The 20162-nt window shown below is 58.1% G+C and overlaps 6 protein-coding genes across 6 annotated transcripts; 2 read left to right on the top strand and 4 right to left on the bottom strand.

The window, feature by feature from the left end:
• Nucleotides 1-1946: 1946 nt before the first annotated feature.
• LY79DRAFT_652240 (uncharacterized protein) lies at nt 1947-3744 on the top strand. Its single transcript, XM_060562575.1, has one exon. The coding sequence runs from the start codon at nt 1997-1999 to the stop codon at nt 3521-3523; it is 1527 nt and encodes a 508-aa protein (XP_060410363.1). The 5' UTR covers nt 1947-1996; the 3' UTR covers nt 3524-3744.
• Nucleotides 3745-5721: 1977 nt separating this feature from the next.
• Nucleotides 5722-6074, bottom strand: LY79DRAFT_564687 (uncharacterized protein). The gene has a single exon (XM_060558679.1). The coding sequence runs from the start codon at nt 6050-6052 to the stop codon at nt 5783-5785; it is 270 nt and encodes an 89-aa protein (XP_060410362.1). The 5' UTR covers nt 6053-6074; the 3' UTR covers nt 5722-5782.
• Nucleotides 6075-6077: 3 nt separating this feature from the next.
• On the top strand, nt 6078-7750 carry LY79DRAFT_592992 (major facilitator superfamily domain-containing protein; the record flags this gene model as incomplete). The annotated part of the gene is made up of 2 exons (XM_060561499.1): nt 6078-6420; nt 6531-7750. 2 exons carry the CDS (start codon nt 6078-6080, stop codon nt 7748-7750), a joined length of 1563 nt encoding a protein of 520 aa, XP_060410361.1.
• A 674-nt stretch (nt 7751-8424) lies between these two features.
• On the bottom strand, nt 8425-10090 carry LY79DRAFT_592991 (uncharacterized protein; the record flags this gene model as incomplete). The annotated part of the gene is made up of 6 exons (XM_060561498.1): nt 8425-9086; nt 9175-9410; nt 9466-9565; nt 9635-9659; nt 9755-9835; nt 9989-10090. 6 exons carry the CDS (start codon nt 10088-10090, stop codon nt 8425-8427), a joined length of 1206 nt encoding a protein of 401 aa, XP_060410360.1.
• A 4839-nt stretch (nt 10091-14929) lies between these two features.
• LY79DRAFT_582656 (uncharacterized protein) lies at nt 14930-15508 on the bottom strand (the record flags this gene model as incomplete). The annotated part of the gene is made up of 1 exon (XM_060560276.1): nt 14930-15508. The coding sequence occupies one exon, from the start codon at nt 15506-15508 to the stop codon at nt 14930-14932; it is 579 nt and encodes a 192-aa protein (XP_060410359.1).
• Nucleotides 15509-18636: 3128 nt separating this feature from the next.
• Nucleotides 18637-19607, bottom strand: LY79DRAFT_347237 (uncharacterized protein). Its single transcript, XM_060552622.1, has 3 exons — nt 19522-19607; nt 18877-19403; nt 18637-18771 (listed from the first exon to the last, which is right to left on the bottom strand). The coding sequence occupies exon 2, from the start codon at nt 19270-19272 to the stop codon at nt 18883-18885; it is 390 nt and encodes a 129-aa protein (XP_060410358.1). The 5' UTR covers nt 19273-19403; nt 19522-19607; the 3' UTR covers nt 18637-18771; nt 18877-18882.
• Between the last annotated feature and the right edge of the window lie 555 nt (nt 19608-20162).

Genomic DNA, 20162 nt, shown 5'->3' with positions numbered 1-20162 from the left:
ACTCTGGATCGTCAGACGGCAAACCACCACAACAAGGGGCCCGGCGGTGGAGGAGGTCCAGGGCAGAACCTTGGCGGGAGTCAAGGCATACCTGCATTGAAGAGAGAGAGAGAGAGAGAGAGAGCAGAAACATGGGAGAGTCTCGCAAAAGGGGGGAAATGCGCAATTGGGATACGGAGAAGGGCGAATCCATATGTGCGGGAGGGCGAAGGAAGCTATGCGCTTTGATGCCCGCACGCCTCGCCCGCATGGTCGCAGCAGCAGCAGCATGACTTGGAAACAGCTTCATCCCAGAGATCTATCTCTTTGGCTGCTTGACAAGTTGCTTTCCCAGCTCTGGCCCGTATGCAACTTGTGCTCCATTGACCAGAGCTTGATGGTTCCCCCCCCCCTTTCGGCCCCATATGCCCTGATCGGTTGAACACGGCGTGCATGCGCGCTCAGCTGTCGGTTCTGCCATGCCCTGCCATGCCATATGCCACGCTCTGCCGTGCTCTGCCGTGCTCTGCCATGCTCTGCCATGCTCTTTCTTCCGAGTGCTCTGATATCCGGAACCGGGTCCGCACTAGCGTTTGACGCTAGATCCGAACGCGACCGAGCATCAACGGTTCTGGGCCCGAGTCAAGAACGTGAAAGCTCGCGGGCTGGTCGGCTTTACTTGCTCGGAATCCAGCAACGCGTTCCTCTGAGGCCTATCTGTATCTGGATGGCTCACTGAGCATGCGGCATTGCGCGCGCCGGGGTCCGGACCTCGGCAGCAAGAGATAGAGGGAGGGAGATAGGGAGACGGGAAGCCAGGGTTCAGGGTTGGCCCCTGGTGCCGGGAGCTAATCGCTGTGCCGCGACGGAGTCCGCCGCCGATCGTGGAGAGGTAAAATCCCCCGAAAGTTCGTACACAGTATCTAACCGTCCTCCCCCGGGGGGAGGGGGCTGTGGTTAACTGCCGGAAGAACAACGTTTCTGTCTCTCGGAACTGAGAGGTCTTGGCCCGGTTGTCTGGTGAGAGGGGGGGCGGGTATCAGAACGAGACGCCGTCTCTCTTCACGCTCTCATCCTATTACCCTCTGACCGTTCCCATATCGCGCCAAAGAGGGAGAGAAGGGGCAAATGTGGGCAAAGTTAGAGGGGGGGGGGGGGGGGGGGGGGCGTGATGATCTGGAGCATTGGTGACAGCGGTTGAGGTGAACCTCTAGGTTCATGCCGAGTAAAGCTTACTAGGTAGGGAAGAGAGAGTGTGAGGACGAGAGGAAGAGGTGACCGCTCTTCGACCTATGCTAATCACGCGCTGCGTGACGCCGTCCAGCACAGGGAAAAGCCTCTCGCGCGTCCAGGAGTATTCCAAGGTTTCTCCCCGTGGTCCACTGCTGGTTCTCCTGCTGCTGCTCGGGGCCTCAGGAGGGACATGCTGGGGGGATCGTGGCTCAGATACCATCTGGGCACGTTTTCGAAACCAGGGACCGGCCGGTCAGGCATCCGTCTGAAGTCACGATGCAATTCATGCTGCCTCTCATGATTCGTGTTGCGATGGTGAGTGGACGTGCGCTTGGGGGATCCGCGCCCACCTCTCTCACACACACACCTTGCCTCTCTTGCTCTCTCACTCACTCTCACACGCTCTCACCCTCCTACTCGATCACTCACCTGTCCAGTGACGCGGCGCCTTTCCATATGAAGTAGTCGGCCGCTCCTTTTCTGTGTGTGGTGGAAGGGGATGCAAAAGTGAGCTCTGGTTCTGCCATCACACCCGCCCCCAGAAGCGCACCCCCCCCTTTCGAGAACATCTTTCGTCCGTTGCTGTTTTTCTGGCGGGCGAGCAGAGAGGAGCCGTCATTCCCTCAACTCCTTTTTTATTTCTTCTTTTTATTATTCTTATTGTTGTTGTTCCACTTCTTCTTCCTCCTCTGCTGCTGCTACTGCTTCTTTTCTCATGCTCATTCCCCCCTCCCCCTCATCACACGCGTAATCGTCGGAATCTAGAATCGCAAGCATCGCACCGATGCAGTCGGGAAGCAACGAGCCGGCCGCTCCGTCGGCCGCCGACAACTCCAACGACCACGACCTCGACGGCGAGCAGATCACATCGTCGAGGGCGAGCTTCGAGGACGCCCCGCAAGAACAGAGCAACTCCAACTCGGCCAAGAGTCACCCCTCGGAAGACAGAGCGCCGAGCGAGGATGCCGGCAGCAGACCCGCCTCGCAGAAGGAGCCCAGCAGGAGACCGTCGGTAGAGGGCGAGGAAGGGAGCCGGGCCCCCGCCGTCGCGGCGGCGGCAGCGGCGGGATCGCAGCCGGGAAGCAGGGCGCCGTCGCAAACGGGCGGCGGCGGCAGCAGGAGAGCGTCGCAGGAGCAGGAGGCGGCAGTCACGACCGGCGAGTCCGCGCCGGGAGGCCCGGTGGCGGACGCCCCCGCGGCGGCCTCGGTGGCGGCGGTCGCCAGGGAGCGGGCGCCCGGCGACGACAACCGCGACACGTTCCGCGACTCGACCATCACGGCGGTCAGCGAGAGCACGGCGCTGATGCTCGGGCGGGACGGCGCGCCCAAGACGACGTCGGCGGACCCGTCGGCGCCCGGGGTCCTCGCGGGCATCGGCGAGGACGACGACGACGACGGCGACGAGCTGGAGCCGCTGACCAAGTACGTGGACTGGACCGAGCACATCTCCATCTCCATCGGCCCGTTCGTCATCCTCTTCTTCGACCTCGCGCTGCCCGTCTGCATCTACTACAGCTGGCTGCGGGCGCGGCGCAACGAGCGGCGCGCGGCGTGCCAGGGCGCGTACGACGCCGGCGTCGAGTGCGGGCTGCCCCCCGTGCAGACGATCGAGAGCAGGATCCTCGGGTTCGCCATCATCGCCTTCGGCTTCGGCGAGGTGTACATCCTCGTCGTGCGCGTGTACCGGCTCATCGCGCGCTTCGAGGAGTGCGCGCCGCTGCTCTCCAAGCACTGGTGGGAGCTGGACGCCACGACCTGGGTGTACACCCTCGGCCTCATCGCCGCGCTCGTGCCCTTCGTGTGCTCGACGACGGTGTACGAGCCCGACGTGGTGACGTGGCTGTACCTGTACTCGCCGGCCTTCATGTTCATGGTGCTGGACGTCATCGCCTTCATGACGCTGATCCCGATCCGCACCCCGTTCCGCATCAACTCGGACCCCAAGGGCTCGCGGCTCAAGCCCATCGTCTACTACGCGGCCGAGGACTTCTTCGCCGTCGACGGCGCGCAGAACCGCGAGTTCCGCCGCAAGTACGTGGCGCGGTACGAGAAGTCGATGATGTTCCGCAAGATGATCCTCGAGCTGACGCTGTTCTGGATCGGCGGGTGCACCTGCTACATCGGCTACGTGGCCGCCATGATCTGGAACCTCGAGTTCGAGCGCGCCTTCGGCTCGACGCTGGGCGTGCTGTTCGGGTGGATCATCATCTGGGGCGTGAGCGCGAGGTTCTGGATCGAATACGCAATCAAGCGCGAGCAGAAGTGGTGGAAAGAGACCAGGGCCGGAAGGGAGTCGGCCAAGCTCCAGTGAGCCCTAGTGTTTAATCACAGCCCCTATTGGGAGGGGAAGAAGAAGAAGAACCGGAGGAGAAGCTGGTGTTAATATCGGCAGCAGTCAGGATCGTGTACTTATTTATGGCGGACGATAAATTGAGGTTCTGACGGGCAAGACGAGGCACGAGAAAAGGGGGCCTGGGATACCCGGGGGAAAGGAAGATACCGAGACGGAGGGCCTTTTGCGACTAATAATACGCACGTCATTTCTTTGCTCATGACCCTGGTTTTACATCCGACGCAGATGCCAGAGTGATGGTCTCTGGCAGACCCTACATGTCCCATATCAAAACGGGTGTGTCGCCGTACGCCCTCGTGATGGCCTCACCGGCAGTCAGTGTCAGTCGTCCTGTCCACGGCTGCCGACCACACGGCACTCAAGATGGCGGGACAGCGAGCGGCGCAGGAACGGAGCCTCCCTGGAAAGCCAAGACTGGCCCAGGCTCCGGAGTTCGTGGAGCATGGGCCCGCGACCCAGTGTTTCTCCAAACAAGGTTCTGATGGAGGGGGCATGGAAAGATGGTGTGGTGTCTCGCTGATGTCGCGAGGTTGTGTCGAGGCAGGACGCGGTCCGCGGGCGAGGTCGGTCCATGTTTGAAAGAGCTTTGGACTGCCGTTCGGAGGGGGGGGGGGGGGGGAAGCGAGCAAACGTAGATGGGCGATTATGTCACGTTCATGGTCTGTCTTGCGGAAGATTGTGTGGCCATGAGCTGAGGGACTAACTGTGTGCACCCGTCGGTTTCTTGCCGCACATTCATTCATTCATACGATTACTTGATGGCATGTGGTCCAGGCATCATCCTACCAGAGAGCCTCTAAATAGTATCCATTGCGTTTTCCATAAGAATTCCGGTGGCGAAAAGGGCTTGTGTGTGTGTGAGTGTGTGTGTGTGTGTGTGTGTGTGTGTGTGTGTGTCCTCGGCAACGCCACCTCCGTTGCTGTTCATCTCTCACGGCGAAGTGCAGTTCTCACCTCCTCGAAGAGTATCGAATGGAGGGGTGTTCTGCTGTGCTTGATGGTGGCCAGCTCGAAACTCTCGGTAAAAAGTGGGAGGATTTGTATAGATGATGGGTAAGTTGGGCCCCTTGAACCAGTCCTTTTTGCCATATGTAACCAACCCTCCACACCTGTGCTTCTTTGATTGTTTGCCTGTAATACATCATCTCTTATACAAACCGCTCTTGTAGAGGAAGGGAATCAAGCACAAGGCTTTGATATATCGTCTCCTAGACTTCCATCTGAATGCGCAATGGCTCAACAGCGTCTCACTCAGCATCGTCGTCTCTGCCGTGTCGGATGAGTTGCCGAATCCTCGCCTCTCCTCCCGTCCAAGGGCTCTCTCTCACTCGAGTCAGACAAACTTGCCTCACTTCTCGCCCATTAACTTTGTTGGCAGACGGGATCACACTCGCCTACTGAAGTCAATCTCAGCCACGAAAAACGGAAAACAAGAAGGCCTCTTGTACTATTATAGTCCAACAGTCAGCGTCGATCAGCTAACGTGCTTGGCTCGCCGCCGCTCACCTCATGTATTCCGCGTTTTCTCCGTACCTCCCGGGGCGTTCCGGCGACCGAACTCGGCCCCCCCTCAACCCGGACGACTCATCCAACCCCTCATCTCTACCCCAGTCGATGCATTCAACACTTGCTGCAAGTCGGTGTCGTCGAGCTGCAAGGTTTTCAGGCACAAAAAGCCCGCGAACCCAGATCCGTCCAGCGGGATCTAGATTGGCATGCCGCTTTGTGAGGTAATCCATTCTTGGCCGCCGACCCCCCTTCCCCCTTGCCCCAGGGATGGACGGGCGGAGGGCATGCTTTTCGGCTCGCCGACCTTACCCTTCCTCCCGGGACGCCCTCCAAGCATCATCACGACGGCAAAGCCCCGCGACTAGGTAGCGTTGCGACGTGGAGGTGGACCGAGTTGAAATAGCTTAAACCCGCCGGACGACCAGTCACTTTGCTTTGCTTTGCTCTACTTTACGTACCTGGGAGATTGACGCGGCACGACTGAGAAGAGACAAAGTTCCCCCCGTCTCATTGACGAGCATATTGGCCAAGAGATGATTCATCCGCTCGTGGAAAATCCCGCCCCCCTTCAAACTCTGTGGCCCCCCTCCCCCCCCCTACCATCCAGTCCGCCGATCCCTTTTTTCTCATCCAGGAGCGGGAATTTTGGGTTTTGAGTTTTCCCTCAACAAAACGGAGACACAATCCGGCCCACCACCAATGAGACTGTCATAGCGACGACAGACGAGAGAGAGAGAGAGAGAGAGAGGGAGGGAGAGAGAGGGAGAAAAAGTTCAGCTCACTCATCTCCTCCACCCCCCTGTCTTTTGAGTTTCTCGACTTTTGTGTAATGTCAAGCCCAGAAGAGGAAAGGGGGCAAAAAAAGCCCTCGGACACACACCCGCACACACACACGGTACCAGAACAGGGAAAAAAAGAAGAGACCAAAGTAAATAAGAAACCGGTAGCCGAAACAAAGTGCGCATCCCGCCCCTCCATGCATACATACAGACACACCGCGCAAATGGCCCCCGAAAAGGACCTCGCCACCTCCGGCGACCCGGCGCCGGGCCCGCCTCCCGCACCCGGGCCCGACGCCGATGTCGAGGCCACAGCCACAGCCACATCCACACCCGGGCCCGACGCCGACGGCGACGACGCCCTCGCCATGGTCGGCGCACGCACGCAGCCCTACGACCCGGCCGTCGCCGCCCGCGCCGTCCGCAAGATCGACCGGTTCCTCGTCCCCGCCATGGTCTTCGGCTACGGCCTCGTCTACTACGACAAGGCCATCCTCGGCTCCGCCGTCCTCTTCGGCATGACCGCCGACCTGCGCCTCTCCGTGCCCGTGCCCGGCGGCGGCGGCGGTGGCGGCGGCGGCGGTGGCGCCGTCGACACCTCCCGCCTCTCCTGGGCCACGTCCCTCTTCTACTTCGGCATGCTCGCCGGCCTGTACCCCATGTCCTACGCCCTCCAGCGGTTCCCCCCGGCCGCACCCTCGGCGCCGTCGTGCTCGTCTGGGCCGCCGCGTGCGCCTCCACCGCCGCCGTCACGGACCACCGCGGCCTCTACGCCCAGCGCTTCGCCCTCGGCTTCGTCGAGAGCGCCGTGCCCACGGGCTTCATGTGCGTCGTCGCCGGCTACTACACCCAGGCCGAGCAGTCCCTGCGCCAGAGCTGGTGGTTCTCCGCCACCGGCCTCTTCACCGTCCTCGGCGGCGGCCTCAACTACGCCTTCGCCCAGGTGCCCTCCTCCTCCTCCTCCTCCTCGCGCGGCGGCGGCGGCGGCGGCGGGGGAGGAGGAGGAGGAAGAGGAGGCGGTCTCCGCCCCTGGCAGTCCATCTACATCCTCGCCGGCTGCCTCACCTTCCTCTTCGGCGTCGCCTGCTTCTTCCTCCCCGCCTCCCCCGTGTCGGCCTGGTTCCTCACGCGCGAGGAGCGCTTCGCCGCCGTCGAGCGCCTGCGCCGCGGCCAGACGGGCGTCCGCTGCGCAAAGTTCAAGCCCCACCAGCTCCGCGAGGCCGTCGCCGACGCCAAGGTCTGGCTCGTCGCGCTGATGATGGCCTCGGCCTACACCATGAACGGCGCCGTCTCGGGCTTCGGCCCCCTCATCGTCTCGACCTTTGGCTGGTCGCCGCTCGAGGCCATCCTGCTGCAGTTCCCCCTCGGCGCCGTCTGCTTCGCCGCCATCCTGCTGACGGGCTACCTCGGCTCCCGCCTGCCCAACGCCCGCGTCGTCATGCTCGCCGCCTGCTGCCTGCCCGTCATCGCCGGCTGCGCCCTCGTCTGGCGCGCCGGCTGGTCGCGCCACGCCGCCGCCCCCGTCGTCGGGTACTCCCTCACCGGCTTCTTCGGCGCCGTCGTCAGCCTCGTCATCTCCCTCGGCATGTCCAACGTCGCCGGCCACACCAAGAAGAGCTTCGTCGCCGCCACCGTCTTCGTCGCCTACTGCGTCGGCAACATCGTCGGCCCCCAGCTCGTCCGCTCCCAGAGCAGGGCCCGCCACTACCCGGAGCTGTGGACCGGCCTCATCGTCTGCTACGTCGTCTGCCTCGTCGCCGCCGCCGCCCTGTACCGCCTCCTCCGCGCCGAGAACCGCCGTCGCGACGCGCTGCCCGTCGACGAGGAGGAGCGCGCCAAGCTGGCCTTCCAGGACCTGACGGACAAGGAGAACCCCTACTTCCGCTACGTGTACTGAGGACCCTGTTTTTTTCACACAAGATACCATCAAGTTTTGGCTCGGCTATTAATTTAATGTTTCCCCCTTTTTCTTTCAAGTAATCGAACCTCGGCCCGAGCTAGGGAGAGCTGTGCTGGGCACGACGAGAGGCTCCTAAGCAGCGCCCATTTACAAACACGGTAGCAGGAGAAGCAAGTAGAGATGACACGAGAAGAGAACGCTTGAAAGGTGGGCTTCCCGATCGGCTTGTAGGTCGGGGTGTCATGATATTAAGCGACATGAACCACGCGTCCCTCAAAGGAGACGGCCATCTAACTAGAAGTACAACCAAGGCAGAAACCATGCGCACGAACGGAGCCGTCTCTCCTTCGTCTTTACGCCATGGTCCGCCCCATCCCGTTCATCATGAATAGGTACGGTGTCTCCCCTTATGGAGCAGAGGGGGGGGCGGAAGCCCATAAATGTTGATCCAATTCCAGCCGTGCTATCCGAGCAACGGGGGCGGGTTGCGCCGAACCCCTGGAAGAAAAAGAAAAAAAGAAGAAGAAACGCCGTTTTCTATGCATGTCCCTCAAACCAAACGCCGTAGAATCAATCGTGCCTGAAATTCGTCATTCCCGTATGCCACTAGATCTCATCCTGAGGCGGAACTCGCCGCCTCTCTTTTCGTTTTTATATGGTGTAAATGCTCGTCACCGGGGTGACCGAGGGGGGTTGCTGGGCAGCTCGGCTGGCATGTTCTCGTCGCCGCGTCCGTCGTTGAGCTCGGCCGGTGACTGTGTCGTGCCGTGCGCAGGCGGTTGTGGTGGCGGGTGTTGCTGCGGAGGGCGTCCGGAGTATGCGGCTCCTGGAGGGGGTGTCGAATAGACGCCGGGGAGGTCCGACTTGGTAGGTGCCACGGGGTTCACCATGGGGAACTGTGGCGAGCCCATGTCGCTGCCAGACTGGCCGGTGTGCTGCGGCGCAATGGGGACCTGTTGTTGGTACATGGCGTAATTCTGAGCCGGCCAGACACCGCCCTCGGGAGGGGGCTGTTGTCGAGGGGGCGGCTGGGGCGGCCATTGGCTGCTGGGGAAGTAGGCCGGCTGGAATCCATGGGGAGGGACGGAGGTCGGCGGCGAGGTGTTGGTCTGCGAGTGCGGCGACTGGGCGTACGGCTGGCCATAGAAGTGGAAGGCCTGGCCGTGGTGGGGTGGAGGGTATTGGCTGTTCCAATGGATATAGGTGGGAACGGCCGAGGTCATGTGCGGCGAGGCGATCATCTTGTCTCCCTCGGCCTGTATCGTCTTTTGCGAGTCGGTCGTGCTGAGTGCCTTTTCGAGGTTTGCCATGCGCATGGCGTGAAGGGCGCGGCCTGTGCTGGTTAGTCAGGGTGGAGGGAGAAGGCTTCGGGACTCGCATGCTCGCCAAGCCAAGCGAGAGGCATCCGCAGGGTTACGCACCGAATATGCTGATGGTGATGACGAAGAGCACGAGGTTGACGACGGACGTGGCAGTGCCAGCAAAGGTGGCGGCCACGAAGCCGTCCGCAAAGGGTTCCACGTTCATCTTGTAGTAGACCTCGTACTTCGGGCCAAGCGTCACAATGAATGCGTCGAGGGAGTCGAGATCGTCGGCATGGCTGGCCAGGAGGGCCATGGTGATCAACCAAAACACGACGGTGAGCAACTCGAGGCCGCTGCGGAAGCAAGGTTAGCGGGAAACGGCCAATGTAGGGAAGGGATGCCACCTACAGATGCACCCAGCAGTTGTACATGACGGGGATGAACATGATGGCGACACCCAGCCATGTCAGGTAAGAGAAGGTCCAGGCGAATGCAAACCACGAAAAGGCTTACGGGCAGCGTCAGTAATGGAGACATGGAAAGGGGGGGGAGAGGCGGGAGCGGTGGTGTGACATACGGAAACCCTCTGTACCGCTAAACGACTGTATCGAGAAACGAAGGAATAATCAGCAACAGAAGACCGACTGGAAGCAAACAAGAGGCCCCGGGTCGACGGGCAAGGGGTGATGGGACATACGGTTATCCTGCGGTATCCCGTCGCCTTTTGCATGGTGGTGAGGCCGTAGACGGTGATTCCCAACGTTGCAATGGCGAGAACCTAGTGGTTGAAAGACAGATGGTCAACGTGGTGTTTCCTCGAAGCAATACGTCGTATCGTGACGGGCCCCTCCTTCCTCGGCACGCTGGTTACGTTACGCTACGCTTTGAGAAGTCGGGAATTAGGGGGAAGGGGAGGCGGCGGTGTCCTTACCAGCTGGAGAATCCTAACGCCTGCGATCCACACGGGCATGGCGGGGATATGGGATCTGTTCCTGCCATCTTTGGGCCAGATGTTGTTGGTCAAGAAAGCCATGGGCGACGACGAGGCGGGGGGCCGGGACCCGTTGGGTTCGCGGGAGGGAGAGCTCGCCGGGTGGCCCGGGGCCTCGCGGGGAGACGAGTGGCTGTCGGGCCGTTGTGGTGGCGGCGTATGGGGGCCAGCGGGAGGGAGACGGGTAAGCGGTATCGAGTTGGATTCGGCGGGGTCGGGGGGCGCTGGGGTGGCTCTCGAGGGAGAGGGCTCGCGAGATCGTGTCGACGTCGTCGTGATGGAGTGGAGGGAACCGGGGGTGAGTTTGGGGTGCCGTGAAGCTGAGCCGTCGTGACGAAGGGCACGAGTGGGCGGTGCGATGTAACACAGGTCCCGAGAGCAATGGCGGGTGCGTATTGGCTATGTCGATGCGGGTGTCGGTTTCGGCGTCGATGTTGAACTCGGGGGAGGGGGGACGGCGCACCGGTGGTTGGCGATGTGGTTCATATGTGTTGGTCGCGCGGTTGGGGGAGGGAGGTTTGGAGGTTGAGCAAGACGAGATGACAAGCAGGGAGCGTAACGGGGAAATAATCGGGTCGATGTTTCTCCTCGTCCAATCGACGTCACACAGGGCTGGGAGACGGTAGGGCGCCAAGTCAAGCAAACGGGTGTTTTTGTGTCTTTTTTTCTTTTCTCTCTCTCACTCTCTCTCTCTCTCTCTCTCTCCCTCTTCCTTTCGGATTGTATTCCTCGTGCAGGCGCAATAGCAACAATTCTTCTTGGGGGCCGCAAAAGGTCAAGACTGGTAGCGGAGGTTATGGTTGTGGTGGTGGTGGTGGTGGTGGGAGATTGGCTGTCAGGTTGGCGGACTGGGGGGAGCTTGTAAAGAAAAGTTGGCACCGGCGGGTTCGGCAGACTTTCGGGATGAGCAAAGGTCCAGGTTAGGCTGTTCCCGTGGTTGTTATTGCTGCTGCTCCGAGAGAGAGAAGAAATATGGATGGATGGATGAAGGATGATGGATGATGGATGATGGATTGAGTTTCGGCCCTTGGGACGAACAGGGCACCGGAGGGTCAGGACCAGGTTGGCGGGAAGATTCTACCGTACGGATGGATGATTCGATGCAAGCTTAAATCTGCATCTGGACAGCACAGCACAGCACAGCAGACAATAGACTGACTGTACAGAGTACACTAGACAGATAACACCAAAGGGCCGAGAGCACGGTAAGTACATATCATAGTTAGGAAGTCAAGTGGTTTCCCCTTCTCTCCATCTTTTTGAGTAGAGGAGCAGCAGAGCAACGCCGAGAAAACCTGATGTGGGGTGTGTGTGTGTGTGTGTGTGTGTGTGTGTGTGTGTGTGTGTGTGATATGTGACGATGTCTGTCTGTCGGTCGCTGGCTGGCCCGTCGTTAACGAGGCAGGCCAGCCAGAAGAGACACCAAACGAGACGGTGAATGGAGGCGGGACAGCACAGCACAGCACAGCACAGTACAGCATAGGCCGGCTCAAGAACAGGGAACATGGGGGGTGGGAGGAAGAGTGGGAGAGAGGAGAGAGAGAGAGAGAGAGAGAGAAACTTGAGGAGGAGGCATATCTGTATTCAAAGGGATTAGTTTACGCTAAAAGGCTTGGTGTTCGATGCAATGTCCAATGACGGGCGGCCGAGGCACCGTTTAGTATGGAGACTCTCAACCTGCCCGCTCCATTGAACCCGCCAAGAGTACATGCCAAGAGTAGAGTGGCTCATCCCCCGAGTCCACTGTCTTTGTGTTCATCGTGGTCAACACAGTTCTTCTTCATCGGTCGAAAAGTAGGGAATAACACGATTACCTGTTTGTGTACGTAATCAATGTGGGAATAAAAAATTAAAAATAAGGGCAAGCAAGTCTCACTTCACTGTATCCGTACTGCGCGGTACGTACCGTACGTACCTAAGGCAAGGAGATCCCTCGTAAGGCAAAAAGGCAGCGACGGCGACGGAAGGAAGCAACCCAGGCCGTCCATCGCTACCCCACGGCTGCTGTCATTCATTGGACTCGCCTTAGCTTCTGCCCCACATTGCCAAGCGGCCCGCTGGCTTCCGACGTCACGATTCGACTAGAGAGGGCAGCCACACCTTCCCGGCAAGTTCTTTTTTGCTGAAATGCTGTGGAATCAGCTACTTGGGAAGGTGCAGACACTCGGATTGTTTCTAACAGGTATTTACGTACCTGCCTGTTTGCCGGTGTGGATGGGTACGTACTATGTATGTACTAGCATAGACACTCAACCGCGCACCTACGATGTAGGGTAGGAACGATGTACATGTAGATAGGTAAATACCTAGGTACCTGCCTACCTACTCACCTGATTACAGGTACCTACCTACAGGTACCTACCTATTCCGTCCTCTGCACGAATACTCGTCCATCTTGTGCCATCGTCACTTTGAACAGACATGACTCCTCCAACCAACATTGCCTGCTTTCCAGCATCGCCCTTTTGCTCTCCCTCCTGTCGTCCGAGCATCGTCGTCGCCAACGGTCAAAACGGAAACCTCTGCGCCAACAACCAACCACCAAAACCAGCACGACCGACTCCTGCCCTGCCCTGCCCGACTTCGCCATCCAATCATCGTCGGCCTGTCCGCCTAGGATATACAAGTACTGTACGGATACACACACATCTCCAATGCTCCATACACGATGACGCCTTTGTTGTGGGCTAACCAAATGTTATCATTCTCCTCGCATTTACAACTTTACCACCACTTTTTCCATCGTTTCCGATACCCCCCGCACACCCGCACGCCCAATCAACCACCCCTCCCGAGACAGCCCGTGTCGAGTGTCATGATACGCACCAAACAGACGCGACAACGAGAAACATTCTATATCCTATGCTTGTCGCGGTGCACTTGCACGAGTCCCCCTCCAACTCTGCGAAGCGGCGAGTGTGTGTGGGTATGGGTGGCACCAGACCAGCAGCAGCAGCTTTACTCAATCCCCCCAAGATATGCCTGCCGGGAACATTGTGTTTCATTGTTTGATGGCCATTGGCAGCGAAGTCGCTGTGCCGCCCTCGGTGCATCGGTGGGCCCCTCCAACCCACTAAACACCAAAGCTGTGCCGCCCTAGCTACCAGGAGCTTTCAACACTCTGCGGCTCAGCCGTTCGACGAGCATCGCACGATGGAGGCGAAGGAGACGAGGAGGAGGCCAGTGGCAGTAACGAAACAGAATGCAGCAGCACCGCAGAGGGACGCAGCACGCAGGCGCAGGCGCAGACGCAGACGCAGATGCAGATGCAGATGCAGATGCAGACGCGGGGCCACACACAGTTGATGCGCCCTAGTGACGGGCGCGCGACACAGACACTCGCACGACTAGACGTGACGGCTCCCTTCCGTGGTCCTCCGCCAGGACCACCACTAGCCACTGACCTTTACCGCCAAGGTCGCCATTCCGCCAAGATGAAAAGAGGGCCGCCGTGGAATGGAAAAGCGGGGGGCTGCTCCTCCAAGGAGGCCTCCACTTGAGGTCACTCCTCTTCGGCCACTCCGTCTCTTCCCAAAAGGCCAAGCCTTTCGCCCAGCAAGCCTCGTCTGCGGACACCGGAGGACGTCCGAATGAGGCCGGTATTGTCAGCAGCCCCCAGCGTGCAAGTTCGCGGTGCTTCTAGTGCACCCGCCGATCCAACGGCCCTGCGCAGTCACCGGCATCGGCTCAGTCTCAAACAGAGCCCATCCCAATTCCCGGAGCCCCCATCCTTGATTTGCGCCCCTCGGAGCGTGTTCCTTGTTACGATGACGGAATGCTGGCTAGCCACTCTTTCTGGCCCGGAACAAATAAGAGCAAATTGACTGTTGGAGAGACGAAGCTGCCTGCGGCCCCGAGGTAAATGCCACGGAAATAATAGCCTTGGGACTCTTTAGTTCCACAACCACACTCCTGGCCGAGTGACTTTCGCTCTCAAGCCGTCTGTCTGCCTGGTGACATGACCGGGTGCTAAACGTCGTTGGCGTCGGTCGGCCTGCTAGAGGCATCCTGCGGCTACGAGATTGTGTGTGTGACGGTGACGGCGACATGTTTGTTCGCCCCGGGCCTTTGTCGCGACCGTTCTCATGTTTACTCGTCTCTATCCGCGCGGGCTCTCTCCCCCCTTGTACTCGTGAATGATGGAGGAGGCCACTACGATGAAAGCAAGACTAAGAAACAAAGACACAAAGACAACAGCTGCATACCAAGACGCGAGAGACAGCGAGCGTAAGTACGATTTGTAGTGTTAGCATATATATATATATATATATATAAAGATAGGTTCTGAACGGGGCACCTGACGATATCGGTTCGTCTGAAACCTTCCGATCATCGGACGATATACGCAAGACGTGCGGCAGTTTGTGTTTAAGTTAAGCGCATAGCTTGGATGACAACAGGCTCAGTATAGTCTTGATATGTCACACAAAGGCATAGCAGACAAGTACTCAACGTCAGTTTACGAAAAAGGTTGGGTGGCCATAAACTCCTGGGCTAATGGGTTTTCTTGCGTCTATTGCCTTTCCATCTCCATCTCACGTGTATGATTATATCTTTGCAAAACAAGAACCTCACAACATTCAACTAATTGGAAGCTGCATTTGAAATGAAGGGCACCAGGCTTTATGGTCATTGTAGGTATGTGACGCGTCACATTATCACGATAAGTTTGGTCCCATAGACAGGATACAATTAGCTAGCTCCTGTAAAGAAGAATACATATCAAACTCCCCAAGTGGGAAAAGAGAAGGGGAGAAGAAAAACAAAACAGGTATCTTTTTTACATTCGGTGCTTCGCTTTTCTTCCCATCATGACAACAACCTCACCAAACACGAAACAAAAAAAACTCGGTCAAACATGGCAACTCATACCATCGCCCCTTACTTGGAGGCTAGGATATCACCAATGCCGCCCAAGGAATCGTTGATGGCGCCGGCGGCGGCGGTAGCGGCATCCTTGACCGTGGCGTCAATGTACGACAGCAGGGTGTTTACGTAGCCGGCCGTGTCGCTGGAGACCAGCTCGAGGTAGAGCTCGATGACGGTGCCCTGGTAGCTGTCGAGGAGGCCGGCGGCCTTTGCGTTGGCGAGCAGCGTCTTGGTGTCCTGCAGGTCGGAGGAGAGCGTCTTGAGCTTGTCGACGACGGCGGCCGAGTCGTCGGGGGTGAAGGGCCCGAGGATGTTCTGGGAGTCGAGGCGGGCCGTCTGGGTGATGGCCTGGTACTCGATGGCCCCGGACAGGGCGCCGTCGGTGGCGGTGCCGCCGGCGGTGGCGTCCTGGACGGCCTTGTTGAAGTTCTCGAGGCTGGTGTCGAGGTTCGTCATGTCCCTGGTCACGTCCTCGGCGGTGGTCGGCTGCGAGGGGAGGACGCCGACGCCGACGGGGAGGAACGCGGGCGCGGCCAGGACTGTTGTGCAGGCGGTGGCGATGAGGCCGGCGACGATGGCGGAGAAGCGCATCTTTGGTGGTTTCGTCGTGTAGAGGATCGAGACTTTGGTGTGGTATGCCCGACGTGAAGACGTCCGAGGGAACTCTTATTGGGAGTTGAAGTTGTTCTAAGCTATGTCCAGCTGTGAGTGAGTATGATTAAAAGAACCTAGATCTAACGTCTGAGTTTTCCCAGCAAAAAGGAAAGGCGAGCAGGCTATATACATCGCTTTGGGCCATGGCACCTGTACTCTAGCCTAGCCTCCGCCTTCTCTCTCTCTCTCTCTCTCTCTCTCTCCTTCGGACCCTCTTCTTCTCCCCTGGATCTTCTCGGATCGTCTTGTCGTTGACGAAGCTGGCGCCGTCCGGCACGAAACCGAATCCGAGACCCTCCCGCCTCTTTTCCAGATGTCTCACCCGCACCGCCCTCTCAGGTTCGAGGCCCACCGACCCTTTCCAATCCAAGCTCCGTCCGAAATGCTGCGAATACCAAAACAAGACTAGGACGATCGTGACGACGACTTGGAGGGGGGGGGGATGGTGGTTGGCCTTTTCGTGGCGGAGGAGGTGTCTGCTGACTGAGGGCCGGTTCCGGGTCGCCGCATTCGGTCGGTCGTCAAAGAACACTGCTTATTTTGCGGAATCCCCCCCCCCCCCGTTCGACGGCGTCCGCTCGTGATAGCCCCCCACCTAGTCAAGCCACTCTCCCTAAGCAGATGAAGATAGAGACGCCTTGGAGATACAGGAGCGAAGGAGTGAGGTCGGCGAGCACGAACTCAGACATTCGGCTTTGCCCCAGTTGGGGCATAGATTGATTGGCCGACAAGGAGGCCGTTCTGCTGCATTGGCTTAGGGCTTCACTCATCACTCCCATCAGCGTCGCAATCCGTCCCTTTGGCGTCATGCGTGCTATGTCCGATTCTGATCTAGACCTGCGATCCGACATCGCCGATGGAGGAAGGGGGTGTTGGAGGCGGCGATGGCTGCTCGCTCGTAGGGATGACAATGCCGTTGCGAAGTGTCACAGCCCTGGTCGTACGATACGAGGGCATTCAGACGTGCGCTGTTCATCTAGCGGTATCGTCTGCCTGTGGTTCTCCGGTCGTGAACAGTCTTTGTCCGCCTTGAGCCCCTGGCATTCGTTTCCCTCGCCATGGGCCCACTTTGGATATACTGGCTGGATACCCTTTGTATTGCCTGGTGTATCAACCGAGCAGGTGATGGATATGTGGAAGTCAGACGACGGCATATGCACAAGTCACGTGAAACACGGGATGGCGATGAAGGTAGCGATGACAGCATGAGACGAGAATGGAAGACGAGGGGGGGAGGGGATTCCGAAGCCAGCTGGCCTAGTTTGTTAGCCCTTTTGCGTCGGCTGGATGCCTGTCTCGGGCCGAGAGTCGGGGACGGGTGAATACATTCCTAAGCGCCCGGGACTAGTTACTGACACGCTTATGGCAGATATACGCAACGTTTGCGGGCCCTCTGCAAGGTCCGAAGTTCTCTGTGGCCCGGATGTTGCCGGTCATTGTCTCGAGGCCCTACCAGCGGGATATGATGACAGTTTTTTTTTAGCAGTTTTCTTTCTCCTCTGAGACGCGCCGAGCTTTCTGATGCAATCAGACGAGCTAGTATCTCCAGAGTGGAATCTCAAATCCATCCCGTGACTCATCGGCGTCTTCAAAGATTTGGTTCGCGGACCTGCGTCATGCTTAGCGTTGTCGTTCCCCTTCTTGGCGCTTCGCGTCTTGATTCTTGCGCGTTGGTCTCTCATCAAGCCTCGGACCTTGCCACCGTTGAGGCTATGGAGACTTATCCCCCCCCCCTCCCCCCAAGAGTTGGGTAACCCGTCTCCAGGCAGAGGAAACCTCCCGATTGCGATATATAGCAGACCTCGTGGATCTCACAGAGTAGCTCGGGACAGAGAGGTCCGACATGGGGCGGCCGAGGGAGGAAAGGCCCGCGGAGTGGAACGCTGCTGGTGGCTGATATGCGTCTCCAGCTGCCGGAAGGTTACCCGAAGAGACTGGGGTTCGTGTAACTCGAACGCCAACTTGGCTTCCATTCCTTGGTAAATAGATAGCAGGCAGCGCAAGGTATGCGCGGGTGCTTTCCATGTCTTACTTTCCAGGAAACAACCAATTAAGCCCCGTATGTACGTTCCCAAGCTTCTTTCGCCAAATTTTCTTCACTCAGGCTGTACGGCGTTGTTCATGGCGTTCCGGGTGCCCCCCCTTCCCTCGCACCGATCCATGTAATCTGATCCGTGTGTGTGTGTGTGTGTAACGGAAAACAAGATGAAAACAGCTCGTGGGGGTCCGCATATTGCTAGACCGCGAGGTCTTTCGCACTTACCAAAGGCTAACGACGGTCCAGACCACGCACGTTGGACCAGTTACTGACACTGTGGTGGCTGTGAGGTGTGTTCAGGCCGTCGACCGCATTGGTCAGTCGGCAGCAACGAGGGAGGGAGCCGAGACCACGGATCCAAGTAATCACTGCTGAGATACGCGGAAAGAGTGACATGTCTTCAAAAGATACCAGATTTGCGATTCGTCTCCTGTTAGCGGTCTTGGCGGAGTGAGTTCGAAAAGCTGCTCCGCCCTTTGCTTTGGGATTGAACGGACAAAGTTTACTAACTTCGGTTCACGGAACTCGATGATGACAATATCGTTCGTTTGTCTCCGGGTGCCGAAAAAGAAAAAAAGCCCCAAGTACGCCTCCTGCTTCGCTGTGACGCTGTTTGCCCACTAGACGGCGCGGCGACTCCGGGTGGCAGTCCGAATAGCGAAAATGACGCGGTTGAAGGGGTTGTTCCCCGGGGATTCGACGCCCAGATGGGGGGCTTGGTCGCGGAGAGACTACTTAAATAGCTGTGGGGTTTTGACGGTATAATTCGATGAACTTCTGGCGACGGCTCTTGATCTTTCTGATGACCTGGGCTCGCCTCCGTAGATGGTGAGAGCTCGGAAATAACCCTCGAAGGCGAGACCGGAGCCGCTTTTTCTTTCACCATCGCGCTACCTCAGAAATCCGCCAAGGCATCATCCTGGACCCTTGAGACAAGGCCAGCCGAGAAGCTTTTAACTCTGTGACCGGGGACTGTCACTGCGAACATCCAGGATGATGTCGAGGAATAATCCCCGATACCGCCAAGCGCCGAAGCACGCCTGACATTGGAACAACAGATCTGAAGAGGAATAGGGATAAGAGGGAGCGCGCTCATAAGCTAGAAAACCTCTCGACCGCGTCCACGCCCGGTGACCCCAAGGAATCCAATTACCTGCGAATACTTCACAACGGTCTTGGCTTCGTCATCATGGACGAGAGTGATCGGATCGATATCCGTTGCTGCCTATACCAGAATAACAAACAGAACGACGCGGAACCTACTTACCTTTATTCATGGACTGAGCTCCGTTTGTACCGGGAGCCACGTCCACGAGGACAAGACTGGAGACAATCTTGCGCCTATCGTAGGAATAGGATGCCAACAGGGCAACGCCCTTATCTGCGAAGGCTTTGCGGTACTCGAAGTCGGAAAAGGGACTTCTGTTCGTGAGGCTGGGGGATGATGGAATTTTCCGAGTGAGTGGCCGGGGTATCGCGACCTTTTGGTCGCGGTTGAGCCGGCGGGCGGTAGTGAAGAAACGAGAAACTCCCGGAGACAGAGAGAGAGACAGAGAGACAGGGAGAAAGAAAGAGAGAGAGAGAGAGAAAGGTAAAAAGAAAGAAAGATGAGCAATGCCATAATCGCCGGCACGTCAGTCATGCCCCCGTAGCTGCCCGACATTGTTCAACAGTAGCACCACCGCTGGTTGTCGCCAACGTTCTGGCGCCCACCTACTGCACCATTATCAAGGCCGTTCGCATCATGGTTGAAGTGAAGCCTGATCTGGCAGTTGCTCTGCGTTATAGGGTATTCTATACTGTCACGTAACAAAACGATACCGTTAGTTACGTGGGCAGTAATAGTAGCTTATATATCGTGACATATACCGTATCAAGAGGTTGGGATGTGGCATGGAATCGTATATAATACCTGGGATAGAGGGGTGATATTAGAAATGCCTCGACGAGGTCCTCGGGGGATGAATTGTTGAACATGATGACCACGCGGTGGTTGCATGCACCATGGTCGAGAACAGACTCGCTCGAGTAGGTTGCTAGGGATGCTGTGCTGGAACAGAAGCCAAATGATCATCCTGGACAGGCTGTTGTTGTTTGTTCGCTGAGCTGGCGGCTGCACGCTTGACATCGAATGAAACATCTTCCTTGCATGGGGTGAGCAGTTTCGTCAACAACCGAGGACGATTATTGGTCCGGCTTTCGGGCGTGGGAGCTTCTTATTGTCCGGTAGCACGAGGATGATTATAACTGTCGAGTTCTTCGGCCTCAGCCCTCGGACCCAACCAGTTAAAGCTGGAAATGTCGTCGCATTCTTCATTTCTGTCAAGGGGATCAGTCTCGAGTTCCTGGCTTTGCCTCCGAGGGTGCGGCCGATGGAAGAGTGCCCGGACAGAGGCAAAAGCAGTAGAGGCAGGGATAGTCAGTTCAAGAAGCGTTATTACCTGTAGACAACCTGTAGACAGGAGACGCATGCTGCTAGTCTGGGAGAGCTGCGGTCGTGAAAAGAGGCAACCAACAGACGAACGGTTTCACAGCTACCAACAGCCAACCCAA

Source organism: Colletotrichum navitas (genome assembly GCF_030913465.1).
Source record: "Colletotrichum navitas strain CBS 125086 chromosome Unknown LY79scaffold_69, whole genome shotgun sequence".
NCBI lineage: Eukaryota > Fungi > Ascomycota > Sordariomycetes > Glomerellales > Glomerellaceae > Colletotrichum > Colletotrichum navitas.
This window is presented reverse-complemented; position numbering and strand designations above follow the sequence as displayed.

Bases quoted from the DNA above. Each gene is read 5' to 3' on its own strand.
- LY79DRAFT_652240 (XM_060562575.1), top strand. From the start codon at position 1,997: ATGCAGTCGGGAAGCAACGAGCCGGCCGCTCCGTCGGCCGCCGACAAC.
- LY79DRAFT_564687 (XM_060558679.1), bottom strand. From the start codon at position 6,052: ATGGAGGGGCGGGATGCGCACTTTGTTTCGGCTACCGGTTTCTTATTT.
- LY79DRAFT_347237 (XM_060552622.1), bottom strand. From the start codon at position 19,272: ATGTCGGGCAGCTACGGGGGCATGACTGACGTGCCGGCGATTATGGCA.